This window comes from Ctenopharyngodon idella, chromosome 16 (assembly GCF_019924925.1).
Source record: "Ctenopharyngodon idella isolate HZGC_01 chromosome 16, HZGC01, whole genome shotgun sequence".
Taxonomy (NCBI): domain Eukaryota; kingdom Metazoa; phylum Chordata; class Actinopteri; order Cypriniformes; family Xenocyprididae; genus Ctenopharyngodon; species Ctenopharyngodon idella.
The window spans coordinates 16,311,083-16,325,983 of NC_067235.1; the positions used below are offsets into that span (position 1 = coordinate 16,311,083).

The window sequence follows — 14,901 nt, forward strand, 5'->3', positions numbered from 1 at the left end:
TGTTCTCACTAGTCTCACTAGTATCAGTAGTTGCACTGGGGCAAATTCACTAAAGCAGGGGTTTTCAAACCCTGGGGTCTGCAAGGGGACGTGTGTAAAATGTTAGAAAAAATGAATTCAAATGTTTGAAGTCAGGAAGTTTTTTTTTTTTTAAAGAAATTAATACTTTTATTTAGCAAGGATGCATTAAATCAAAAGTGACAGTAAAGACATCTATAAAATTACAAAAGATTTCAATTTCAAATAAATCCTCAATAAATCAAAGAACCCAAAGAATCAGTTTCCACAAAAATATTAAGCAGCACAACTGCTTTCAACATTAGAAATGTTTCTTGAGCATCAAATCAGCATATTAGAATGATTTCTGAATTATCATGTGACACTGAAGACTGGAGTAATGTTACTGAAAATTCAGCTTTGCCATCACAAGGAATAAATTACATTTTAAAATGTATTAAAAAACAAAAATAAATAAATAAATAGTAATAATACTTCAAAAAATTATTGTTTTACTATATTTTTGATCAAATAAGTGAAGCTTTGGTGAGCATAAGAGACTTTTTTTCAAAAATATATATATATAAAAAAAAAAACCTAAATGCTAAAAAAAAGTCCTTTTAAACATCCTTTTTTTAAAATTTAATAAAATTGGAATTTTACATTATTTTGCACTGAAATTATTTGCTTTGATTTCAACCAACAAGTTGGCATATAATATAATGCTTAATATTTTTCACAGACAATATGAAAGAGCCTTTTCCATGAAAATATATTATTGCCTTTATATTTTAATATAGGGATCACGATATCTGGGGGTTCATAAACAGAAAGTATGTTTACATGCACTTTAATCTGTCTTTTTAAATATAATTTTTAAATGCTTTAGCTTGACTGACATCATACCATTTTTTTTTTTTTTTTTTTTGTTTTTTTTTTTTTGTTAAATGAACAGACCTAAATAATACTGAACGATGCCGAGCTACACATACATGCCTATCAGGCTACAATTTGTTTCTTTACTGCGCTTTCTCCAAAACACAGAGGTGGTGTGTTATGTGAGCATTGTGCCACGTATATTCAGCCATAAATCCACTGTAGCTCTATTAGAACGGTGCATAAGCGTACATAGTGTGTGCAAAAAAACTACTCTATCAGTATTAATTACATTTTATTGAATTCCCCCCATTATCTCTCCTTGCCTCATGCCTCCTTCTCTCTCTTCTCGGTCTCTGGCAAGCTGTACATGCAGACGTTCCAGCTTATTACATGATTAACTATCAGTAACTGGCCATGGAGAAAAACACTGCAGCCCATACACATGGATCATAAGCCTTCATTTAGAGACTAGGCTTGAATATAATAGCTTTTAATGAGCACAGAACATTTCATAGGCATTAAAAACACATTAGAAACCCCAACAAACAGAAAAGAGGAAGACTGTGGACCAGAAGAGTATAAAGACACAAGAGAAGACTGATTAAAGGAAATCTGACTTTAGGACTTTGTGAGGATCCACACATCCTAAGGGTCTGACCACAAAACCACAGTTCAATAAACTCAGAATGGTTGTTCCTCACATTAGCTGATGTATGATAACTAAGAGAATTCTTACCAGAGTCAAAATGCCAATCCATGTCCTGGGCCGCTGTCCAGGAAACAAGGAGGACAGTGAGGAGGGCAGGCAACAACGGCAGCATCTGTGTTGCCATTGCAACAGTGACACCTGGTTACCTCTCCAGAGCTGAACTATCTTCAACAGACATACCTGAGGAAGAAAGAAAGAGATAAAAAATTATTACATTACATTTTTATTAATATTATTTATTAATAGCAATACCTGGCTGTAAAAATTATGTAACTCTGAGCAGTTTTTTTTTTTTTTTTAAGATGTTCTAGTTGGTTCTCTTTTAGTGGAAATGTTGGTGTCATGACCATTAAATGTTTGTCCACATTGTAAACCCGAATAAGTTGGGAAAACTAAAAAAAAAAAAAAAAAATGAGGCAATCAGTTGCCTCAAAATTTTTAAGTTAAGAAATTCAAAGTTTAAGTAAGCAGAAATGGCATACATTTAAAGGGTTAGTTCACCCAAAGATGAAAGACTGTCATTAATTACTCACCCTCATGTTGTTTCACATCCGTAAGACCTTTGTTCTTCTTCAGAACACAAATTAAGATATTTTTGATAAAATCCAATGGTTCAGTGAGGCCTGCATTGACAGCAAAATAATTAACACTTTCAAATGCACTTTCGCATCTTTTGTTTCGAATCAGTGGTTCGGAGCGTGTATCAAACTGCCAAAGTCACTTGAACCACTGAAATTTCGAAATGTTTCAAAACACTTATGACGTAACGAAGAAGTGTTTTGTAATCGCCCATCACTAGATATTGTGGAATAAAGTCGTTATTTTGTTTTTTTGGCGCACAAAAAGAATTCTCTTTGCTTCATAACATTAAGGTTGAACCACTGTAGTCACATGAACTGTTTTAAATATGTCTTTATTAGCTTTCTGGGCATCTGAGAGTGTTAATTATCTTGCTGTCAATGGAGGCATCACAGACATTGGATTTTATCAAAAATATCTTAATTTGTGTTCTGAAGATGAACGAAAGTTTTACAGATGTGAAACAACATGAGGGTGAGTAATTAATGACAGAATTTTAATTTTTGGGTGAACCCTTTAAATACTCATACATTTTAATTGTTCTTAATTTGAAATGTTTGAGTACACTAATTCATACGTTTAACTTCAAATTTTCATGTAACCTCAATGTGAACATTTTTATTAGTGTAAACTTAGCTAGCTATAACAAGCTAATTAAAAAAAAATTGCTAATTTGCTAACGTGTTAACAATTGCATGGTATAGCACTTGCTGAAAGAGTGCAGCAATATAAAGCGTTTAACATACCTGCACTCAAACAAAGCCGCATGCACCACTTGATACCATGATGGTAACTCTCCAAAAACCCACATTAAAAGAAACACTACTAAATTAGCATAACAAAACATTAATCACTACTAAGTCTCGCACTTAACATTAATCTTGCACAAAAACATTATATAACACTTAATTTTAGCATTTATTTTCCCTTTCGACTGCAATGGGCAAAGCATGCTGGGAAATAGAAATCCCAGCCCAGTTTCAGTTAAACTTAAATTTGTCTAAAATAAAAGAAGTTCATAAAACTCAAAACAATGAAACAGTTCAGTTTACTTAAAATATATCAGTTCTGTGAACTTGAAAGAAAAAGAAAGTGCTAAATATTCATAAAAGTTCATTTGACTGAACTAATTTGTTTAATTTATGTTTGTCCTACTCAAACCAATTAATTATTTTGAGCATTAAGGTTTACAGTGCATTTGATTTGGGGGTGAAATTTGATCTCAGTTATGATGTCATAGCGTGTGATGAGGGTAATCTCCACTATACTTGATGAAGTCAGTTGGATTGAAGGGGTATAAGCACTTATCACTTCATTTACACTGGTGGTCCATCAAGTCTTAGAAACTCTCCCAAACACAATATACTGTCATTCCAAAAGCCACATGTAGAAAAAGAAATTACACATCACACCATCTTTTGCATTAACATCACCCCTTCTCTGTGAATATGGGATTTGTGTTTGCATGTTAAAGTTCTTTTAGTACATTTAAAAACCACCACCACAAAAAAAGTTTTTAAACTGACAAATACAATATAGGAGAATTTTTTAACAGTAGTGTACAGTAGATGCGCATTTAGGTTAGTTTCTTCACACTTCACCCATGCTGTTATTCCAGCCTCATCTGGCATTACAGTTATTTCATCCCCATAACAACATGGTCTCTGTGAATGTGATTTGTGTTTGTATATGTGTTTTTCACAGCGGCACGTCCCACGAATCCATGGAATGAGGGGTCTCTGTGAGTGTGTGCGTGAGGTGGCAGCTGTCCCCGTGTGGAGTGACAGCGCTGCTTCTGGGGTCTGTGAGAGAGACAGACAGCTGATGCACAGCTGTGCAGACACAAGGACAAAGAGAGTAGAAGAGAGTAGGAGAATCTGAAAGGAGGTGTGGAAAAGAGGTGTAGACGAGGCATGCATGTAATAGACCCAGCTTAATGGACTATGTGTTAGTGTGTGCATGTCATATTCAACATATTGTGTGTGTGTGTGAGCGAGTGAGCGCAGCAGCCAGTGCAGCTGTCCTGAGCTCGAGACAGGCGGTGGCCAACACACACAGACTGCAAGTGTTTCCAAAACCCAGAGAAAACAGAAAGGAAGGGGGAAAGGGGGAGAGAGAAAGAAATATCAGTTTGTGTGCCAAATAATTTGCTATTGTAATGCAAGTTCGAGTTTATTACAGTTGGCATTGTGAATCCTCTCACGTCTGTTGACAATAAGTGCAATCGCTCTTGCGTAACCTTAGCAACCCATCAACAATTTTAATTTACTGAATCCTAAGGATTGAGAAAGAGAGAGAACAAAATACTGAGACTATTGTCCAAAATTAACACTCGCCAAGTGCCAATGCGAGTAAAATTGACTTTGGCAAGAAAACAAAATAGAGTTAGTTGCCAGTTGGCTGGTAACTTTATTATGAACTGCAACATTACGTCATTCAAGTCAAACTTTAAAAACAATAGTGTGACCTTATCAAATAAAATAAAATATTGACTATTATAAATGATTGACTACCCCTTGTGTAAAAGAGTACTTATATATATACACTATATATGTGCTTTAGTATGTTAGTCAACACATTAAAATAAGTGTGCACACCAAAAGACAATCAAAACATTATTTAAAACATACTCTAAAGGAAAACTTTTAATTTGACATTATTACAATGCACTTTTTAAAATGGTAATTAATTGTGTTAATTAATTTTATTAATTAATTTCATGCCTTGTGAAACAGTCATGAAACTGTACTATATTTAAGTACACTTATGTGGCCTTTTATTTCATCAACTGCAATGTTGCAGGTCGACTTACAGTTAAAGTGATAGTACACCCAAAAATGAAAATTATCCCATGATTTACTCACCCTCAAGCCATCCTAGGTGTATATGACTTTCTTCTTTCAGATGAACACAAGCAGAGATATATTTAAAAATATCCTTAGTCCTCCAAGGTTTATAATGGTTGTGAATGGGGGCCCAAAATTTGAAGACAAAAAATGCATTCATCAATATAAAAAAAAAAGAAAAAAAAAAAAAAAAAAGAAAGATTCCATACAACTCCTGGGGGTTAGTAAAGGCCTTCTGAAGCAAATCGATTTGTTTAAGACAAATATCCTTCTTTAAAACTTCATAAAATAAAATAATGAGCTTCCGGCGGGAGAGCCATACGCATTTGACGTACATCCAAAAAGTGAACTTCCGCGACGCAGTACACAATGACATGACGTTCTACATCATTGTGTACTACATCGGGGAAACGAACGCTTTTTGGACGTACGTCGAATGCATATAGCTGTCCCGCCGGAAGCTCATTATTTTACTTTATAAAGTTTTAAATAAGGATATTTGTCTTAAGCAAACGCATCGATTTGCTTAAGAAGGCCTTTATTTACCCCCTGGAGTCGTATGGATTCATCTTTTTTAATGGATGGATGCATTTTTTTTTTGTCTTCAAAATTTGGGCCCCCATTCACAACCATTATAAACCTTGGAGGACTAAGGATATTTTTAAATATATCTCTGATTGTATTCGTCTGAAAGAAGATAGTTATATACACCTAGGATGGTTTGAGGGTGAGTAAATCATGGGATAATTTTCATTTTTGGGTGAACTATCCCTTTAAGAGCTAATTGTGTGTTTGTTTACTCTAGAGTGCTCATGCAAATTACCTCTTTTTGCATTATTTGAGCTTCTGAAGCCAAATTTATGATTTAGTGTTGTTATATTTTGTTTCTGATTTGAAATTTATTTGAAAAGTTATGTACATTTATTTCCCTATGTACTGTACTTTCATGGCTAGAAATACTCGTTCCAGGGCCGTTATAAATACGATCACCGAATAAACTGACTTGCTTTTGATATGATGCAGAGACTGACATAATAACCTGTGCTGTTTGTCACTAATTTTAAAGTTTTTAAAAATGGCTAAATCATCCTATTTTCATTAGTACAGCAATGTGTAAAATATAATTTAATTGCCTGTAAGAAATATTTATAGCTTGCTATTGGCAGTTGTGACCAAAAAAAGGACCCTGAGTGCAAAGGAGAAGGGAAAAAACATTGGAATAATATAAAACTCAGGAAATGAGTGTAGCTGTAAATTCAAAGGTACTGCAAGTTTATATGTTCAGTTTGATCTGATCTTTCACTTCCCCTATAAACCCCCATGTCATGTTCTGCAAAGAAAAACACTTTTGATATAGCAGCATTAGCTTCACGTCTCCCTGCTGGAGTGAGTGAATGAGCTAAACCTCCTCAGCAGATCTGTTCCAGTGAGAGGCATATAGGAAACAGTCTGGAATGATGCCCCATGTACTGTGTTCAGTTTAAACAGATGAAGATCTTAAACACTCAAATGACTCATTGCATACATCAAAAGTCAATCAGAACCCCCTATACCTATACAGTAACAATGAGGCTCATAACTCAGGTTGACACAGCTGAGGTCACTCTGGGTGTGATTCTGCTTTGGGGAGTTTCACACAGCAAATTCGTCAGTTCAGCTCCATTTAACAAAACCCTTCGTGACAAAGTTTTAACTGACTGGCCTGAAGCAAGTTCACACACAAGCACATTAAGAACTGTCAGTATTAGACCTGCTGATAGAGCAAATCTCACAAATGCTTACAGAATGTGTTTTTGAGTCTATATCCCAAGGATATAACCACAGGGCAAACTCCTTAGAAGCATTTCTGTAAAAATCACATCATCAATACATGCAACACATGCTGACTTTCACCTTCATGACTCCATCTGCACTGTGTTTAACCCCCCAAGGGCTGGGACAGAGAAAAACTTAAAATAAAAGTGAAATACACTCTCAGAGTTCAAAATTAATGAATCTCACAAAGAAATGTCTGGTTCATATGTCAGGAAAAAGGTAAATTCACAGCTAAATTACTTTATTTATTTATTTATTAGAAAATTTCACTCTTTTTTTCTCCCTATTTTTTAATATATTGGGAAGTTTCTTTTCCTTTAAATTTTGTAGTAAAACATGACATTTCATTACACTTTTTGATAAAATTACCCTGTCAAATTTCAATATTGTAATCGCTAATGACATTTGCGGTTATAAGAATCATGAATTATGTCGATATGGAGAAAGTTACAGGATTGACATGACTCTTTGATAAGATTTTGCTATGTAGGTTGTGTTTGTATAGTCTTAAATGCAATTTTATAGGAATTATCCAAAAATACGGTGAAATGTTTTTGCTAGGTTGTATTTCATAATTTCTTTTTTAAAAAATAAATTAAAAAAGCAGATGAAAATCTATGTCAAAATTCATTCCAGTCCATGCAAGAATAATTTTACCACTTTATAATCATATTTTACTGAGAATTTACAGAAATCTCCAGTTTATTCCTTTGGGATGTTGCCTAAATTTTAAGTTAGCAACAGTAACCAAGAAGGGTGGGACTTAACTAAAGGTCACTTCTATTTTTTGTTGTTGTTGTTGTTGTTGTTGTTTGCCAAGTCGGATTCAAACCTGGGTCTCCTGCAGTTCACTCAGGTGAAAAAAAGTACATTTCTATAATGTACTTAAAGTGCTCTATTTTCGCGCACTAATTTTGTACTTAATATACTAAAAAGTCTTCTTTAGTACTTCTTAAGATAATCTTAAGAACATCTAAGTGTACTCAACTGTGCTATTTTGAGACACCATGAAATATGAACTAAAATGTGCTTTTAATATATTATCTCTGTATTTATAATATATTATATCTGTAAGAACACTTTAAGTACATTATAGAAGTGTACTTTTTTTTCACCTGGGCAACATGCCTTGAGTACTAACTGCTATGCCCCGTCTCTGACAAATCCCAGTTAAAATTTTCAGTAAAGTGTATCGGATGTCATTACCATTATTTCATCACCATAACAACCTCATAGTGTTGTTATATAACACTGATAACATCATAGTATTGTTATACAACACTGATAGAGTAAAACAGTGTTCAACTAGTTTTAAATGACAGTGCTGATTGTCCACTTCACTCCTTTGTGTATATGTGAGTCTGTTATGAGTCCCACTGACTCTTCCAGGAAGATGAAAAGTTTCCAACCACTCTGTCCAAATCTGTGGAGAATGACTTAATACGATGTGTGCGTTCATGCTGGCATGAGAAAGAATCGATGAGTAACACTTGAGCTGAGGAGACTTGGCGTCCTTGGCTCCATTGTTTTGATGTTTTCCTTTAAACATCAGATAGGGAATTTCCTCAGTGCACAAGTGACCTATGATTCTTTAACTCAAAGAGTCCGACCACACCACCTCTGAAGTTGGCTATCTGACAGCGACAGTGTTTTGAAAAACAAAGAGTCGTATTCACACTTGGACACACAATTTTCATGCTAAATCATGACTCAGGTGTGCGTCAGTCCCCGGACTGACTCAGTCGCACGGATGAGCTATTCCTTCGGCAGTCCAGCCAAGATGACCGTTAACTTATGAATTTTGTGGCTGACAGGAAGAGGAAATCAGAATTACTAACTAAATGAACAGGAAAAGAGTCAGATAAATGACAAATGAGACAGAGTGGGCAAGAGTGAAATGAGCAGGAGAGAGAACAAAGACGATTGAATAACAGCAAAAAGGTTTAGTCACTTTACAAGGAAAGAACATGTTACGGGAATTATCTGGGGTGGGCCAAATTATTAAAGCCTCTGTTATTTAAAGCCTCATCTACAACCTCACATTATATGCCCTTGACCTGCCAGGTACATTTCTGCACTTGCCTGATTCACCCCGTCACCCCATCAAACACTCACAGCTGACAGTTCCCACAATACACCCGGACCATTTGAACAGAAAGCCAAATCCATTTTCCCATGCACTGATATTCAGAGAACATCACCCTATTCAGTTTCCTCATCTTTGAGCTCATAAAATAAGAAATGTGTTTTCTCAGAAGTAACCATCTGTGTTGACCTACCAATTATCAGGAGAAGTCATCCGTGAGGTTAGATATTCCTTGGAATGGCAGAATGTGCTTTATAAAAAATGTTCTATGAACTGAGTCTGACCTCTTTTACATGACAAGATGACTTTTAAATGCAGATGTACATGAAAGATTGGGTGAAACTTGTTCATCTAATCCTGTCAATCATGATACATGGAAATGCTAGCAGCATTATCTCATTATCTCTTTTTCCACCGTCATCCCTCCACCACTGCAACTTCAGCTTTATTTCTAATACTGTGTAATACTAATAATGTGCAAATATAATTTACATAAAAAGGTGAGAAGAATGACAACGACTTAACTTTAATACTCACAGCTAGTGATGCACCAAAATTAATGCAGTAACACTGAAGTTTTCATGTTGCCGAAAACCAAGACAGAAAATAAAGTTTCAGTAATTAAATTTGGGTAATTGAACTGTTGACGGGTGATAAACCAAAAGTTCTTTGGCAATGAGCCAAACAAATTTTACATATAGAGTGGTGCAGGTATAACATAAATTTCACTTCCGGTTCCATCGTCCCGAAGTCAATGGGTTTTTTGAATAGGTTTTTGGTTATATGGCTGAAATAAGGTCTGTGGTTAACACAAGTTCAAGACTCTCTCACTTTTTATTCTATGACAAAATATGTCAGTAATACCCAACTTGTGATTTTGGCAACACTATGTAGTTACACGTTACTACATGTACTTACTACAGTAATAACAGTAAATTATGCATAATTACATGTAACTAACCCTAAACCAAACCCAAACCCTATCCGTAACACTACAGTAAGTACTTATTTGAGTAAGTACAATGTAACTACATCACCTTAAAATAAAGTGTAACTATGATTTTTTAAAACTGTTATGTGTCTTGAAAAAAGGCGGTTACTAATAAGTGGCTAAATGGGACTACAGGGGCTGTCGGCGACATTAAAGGTTTAGTTCACCCAAAAATGAAAATTCTGTCATTAATTACTCACCCTCATGTCGTTCTACACCCTAAGACCTTCGTTCATCTTCGGAACACAAATTAAGATATTTTTGATAAAATCCGATGGCTCAGTGAAGCCTGAAGCTTTAAAGCTTTACGAATCTTTTGTTTCGAATCAGTGGTTCGGAGCGCGTATCAAACTGCCAAACTGCCACTGATTCGAAACAAAAGATTCGTAATCCACTTTTACACCCCCGTAATGCTTATAATTGTGCTCTTATAAACTATTCTAATTCAAACTTACTGGGAAAAAGTTTTGTTTGAAAAAACTGAAACAGTTGTCAGGATCTTAGTGGTTTTGACGTTGAAGTCATGGGACCATATAGGGTAGTTTGTTTATAGCCTACCTTTAGCTTTTTACTTCTGGCGACTGCATTTAGGCTTCAAAATTCATAAAAGTTGTGTTCATCTGTGAAAACTATCTTGATGGACAAAACGTGTAAGTAATTAAGTAAGTAAGTAAACTTTTGTTGATCACAGAGTTTGTTTTTTTGTGATAATCCAAAAGCCTATGGAAAAATCCTATTGGGTTTTTGTCAAGGGGAACCAGTGTGATGCTAACTGCCGATTGGCCAACAAAGTGACATCATACCTGTACCACTCTATTTCTACTCTAGAATCAGTGGTGAAGCGCATCCACACTGATGACGTTTACCTGTTGTAGCTTATCAAAGTTGTGCCTATAAATAGACGCTGACGGTCAAAACATATCATAGGAGAATCACTGTTTCTGTCAATGATTTTGGCCCAAACTGAACTTTTTTTTTTTTTTTTTTTGGTGCTGCAGTCAAATATTTTCAGTTGCTGAAACTACTCACAGCATAGTGCTTATCAGCAAAGAATCTGGTTAAAGCTGGCATGAAACATAAGTTTTTTGATTAAAGATTGATGGCACATGAGTTTCAAAAACAATGGTAACACTTTACAATAAGGTTTCATTAGTTAACATTAGTTAATGTATTAACAATCATGAACTAACAATAAACAACTTTTTTTTACAGTATTTATTTATCTTTATTAATGTTATTTAATACAGTCGTTCATTATTTGTTCATTACTTCACAGTGCATTAACTAATGTTAACAAACACAACTTTTGCTTATACTTCAGTGAGTGCGAGACATCACTTCCGTTGTCAGAGCGTGTTCAGACCTCACCAACCGGATGCGCAAGGCAGTTGGACGTAGTGGTGCTTTAGAGGTGAAAAATGATAAAAATACTGTTCGGTTTCTCGCACAAACCGATCGTTTCGTGTCTTAGGACATCAATGTGTCGTCACGAGCCGCAGGGTTTAATTTGGATTTGTCTGTGCATGTTTTTTTGACTCTTATAGATGGTGTTACCATTGACAAGCATTATACGACTGACAAACCGCAACAGTTGGAGTTAAAAATCATCATTTGTGTTCTACTGAAGAAACAAAGTCACCTACATCTTGGATGCCCTGGGGGTAAGCAGATAAACATCAAATTTTCATTTTTGGGTGAACTATCACTTTAACTAATGAACCTTACTGTAAAGTGTTACCAAAACAATGATGTGCACAGATAAATCATTTACAATAAATACTGCAATATTCCATATAAAAAAAAAAAAAAAAAATAAAAAATAAAAAAAAATCAGAATTGTCAATTTTGATTTCATGATGAATTAAACTGTAGGGTATATGGTTAGTACATAGGATGCAGGTTTTTGATGTGCAGTACTGGCCCTAAATATCTTATTCAGGTATGCAGTACTATATGATAGTGAATAAACCCTGATAAAGACTAAAATATGCAATGTGACAGAACACAAACATGACAGTGTAGGCAGGTTCTGCAGTGACTGAAAGCAAAAAGAAAAAGTGTGACACTGTTCATTTGTTCAACTGAGTTAGTGTGCGTTGACTTTGGACCTTGAAGAAAAATGGAAAAAAAGAGAATGAAAGGTGAGCAGTCTTTAGATTGAGGGTTAATAATTCAAAATGGATGAAAGGACAAGAAAGGATGGCATTTTCAAAAACTAGAAAAGTGAGCGACCAGGTCAACCGGAAAGACGTAACGCAAAGCTCAGCAATGTGAACAGCACTAATTCATGCTGAAAACAACACCAACCTGAGTACTTGCACAAAACCTTCTTCTGGAGCTTAGCATCATATTGCATAAGACATATCTGGACTGTTGATTTGATTCGTTCAGATATCACAAATGCAGAAAACAAATGCAGATCTGCCTGATGTCTGGAGGATTACTAAAAACTGTTTAAATCAAGGAACTTTGCTGCCATACCATGGGTGCAGCAGGCGCAATGATATTACGCAGTGCCTGTGACCCCCTGCTTGCACAGGGAGCGTGCCTTGCAACCATGGAGACATTTGTGAGAGACGCCGCGTAATATCATTGCGCCTGCTGCAGCCATGGTACGGCAGCAAAGTTCTTTGATTATTACGCCGGAATAAGAGTATAGTTCCTAGCCATATCGGCCTAGAAAATCGCAACTTTTCATTTTCCGTTGGTCTTAGTACACAATGTAACTACAGAAGAGTCAAGTTTTAAATAGGAAAAATGTCAAAACTCTTTGCTCATTTTTGAGTGAGATGCTAACGGTCTAATCAGATTCAATGAACTATGCTAAGCTACGCTAAAAGTGGTACCGCCAGACCCGGAGATCGGCTGAATGGATTCGAAAACGGTAAAACTCAACTGTTTAACTCTATGGGGAGTTGGAAAATGGGCCTATTTTCAAAAAAAGTGGAGTGTTCCTACTATTTTTACTAAGCAGAAGTGAGAGATGTCATGGTTTTCCTCTAGAGTGTTTGGCAGTCAAGATTCAGGCAAAGGAAAAGAAAAAAACCTTTACAGAAGTTGCAGCTTTGATGGTGAATGTTCCCGTTTTCACAAACAACTTTCAAAAGCTTGTCTATGTTTGCTTGAAGCCATGAGTAATTACTAGAGAGATAAATGAGCCTGACAGCAGTTGTGAGAATGCATGTGTATGTTTGTTAGTTATTATGCAGATCCTCTATGTAAATCAAAAATGTCCAACCTACTTAAACATGTTTATATTACACTTAAGTTTATACACCTGCAAAATGTATCTAGAGGACATGCTAATGAGTTGTTTCCTCTCTATTAAAACTACATGATATAAGCAGAGTGTCCACTTTGTGTAGGATGATGTATTATTTCTTCCCGTATGAATGGATCTGAATAACACTTTGATTTGTTGCTCTCCCTGCGGTTCTGAGACAGCGAGTTGGTTTAAAATTGGCTGCTCTGCATGTGCAGATCCGGCTGTAATGTTTCACTTTGTGGTTAGCTCTTCAAGTAAGTCATTAATGAAGGCAGAACCCTTATGTAAGAGTGATTCATACACACAGGCCAAGGATCTATGAACATTGATTTCTTCAATGATCCAGACTTCAACAGAGGGGTTATGCGTGATTCATAAAACACATAAACAGCACATAATTGAGCATGATGAATCAATAAACCAGGCAGAAAATCCTTGAAAATGTACCTTTAAATCTTTAAGTTGAAATACTGAATAATAATAATAATAACTGAATAATAAATAATAAGTATATGTAAGTGGGAGAAGATCTGGAGAACATATACAGCATGTCTATTTGATTCCATCAGAATGATACAACGGTATTAGGATTCATATAAGCAAGTTCTATATTATTTCCAAAAAATGTTCACAAATATCATTAATTATTCATTCATAAATATTTCATATCATTAAGTTAATAATATTAATAATCTTAATATTAATGATAAAGTTTCTTTCTCAGAAATAATAAGAAACAATAATAAATGTTTGTGGAAATATGGAAGCCCACTTCACCAAATATGAAAAATCATAATTATGACATTAAGTGTCAAAATTCTGAGATAAAGTAGTAATTATGAGATCAAAAAGTCAAAATTATTAAGCAAGTCACATAAAAGTCACATTTTTGTTATAATTATGATTCACCAATGCATGCTTTTTTTTCTTTTGTAGCAGAAATGGGCTTCCATAAAAAACATGCTAAACTACTTTCTTTTCAAGAATTTTATCCATTTAATTAAGTTTTTTTATAATTATGATTAGGACAGTTGTATAACCCTGACATTTCTGACTTTATGTCTGCAAAAAACAAATGTCAAAATTAATTGTAATTCAGGCATTAAAGGATTAGCTCACTTTCAAATGAAACCGCCTTCCGTATTCTTCAAAAAGCTTACACTGTACATCCTACGCCTTCCCTATTTAACTTTTTTTCCCCGTAGTTTGAATAGGGAAGGCGTAGGATGTACAGCGTAAGCTTTCTGAAGAATACAGAAGGGGGTCTGGCGGAAGCTAGATGTTTTAATTCATAACTTGTTAAATATGGATTTTTTGTTTTTTGTTTTACACAAATGCATCGCTTCACTTCAGAAGGCCTTATTAACCCTCCGGAGCCGTGTGGAATATGTTTATGATGGATGGAGACACTTTCTTCAGCTCATACTTGTTTGGTAACGCATACTTCCATTATAAAGCTCGGATGCGTCAGGATATTTATTAATATTTCTATGATTGTGTTCATCAGAAAGAAGAAAGTCATATACACCTAGGATGGCTTGAGGGCGAGTAAAGCTTGGGGTAATTTTCATTTGAAAGTGAACTAATCCTTTAATTAATAAATCTTCCAAATATGAATTGTTTGTATTTTGACCTTTATGACCTTAAAAAATGTATGTAGACACAAACACCTACTGCACTGCAAAAGAGCTGACAAAGGAGACTGAATATAGAGACGGTGATGTGTAACTGATA

At 35.1% G+C, this 14,901-nt stretch overlaps 1 protein-coding gene across 3 annotated transcripts in view; it reads right to left on the bottom strand.

Moving 5' to 3' along the window:
• ddr1 (discoidin domain receptor tyrosine kinase 1) overlaps nt 1-14,901 on the bottom strand; it is a 41,978-nt gene that overhangs the window by 23,922 nt on the left and 3,155 nt on the right. For all 3 annotated transcript variants that reach the window (XM_051864610.1, XM_051864611.1, XM_051864609.1), the window contains exon 2: nt 1,613-1,765. In XM_051864610.1, coding sequence (XP_051720570.1) covers nt 1,613-1,709 — 97 coding nt within the window. In that variant the 5' untranslated portion in view covers nt 1,710-1,765. The remainder of the gene's footprint in view (nt 1-1,612; nt 1,766-14,901) is intronic.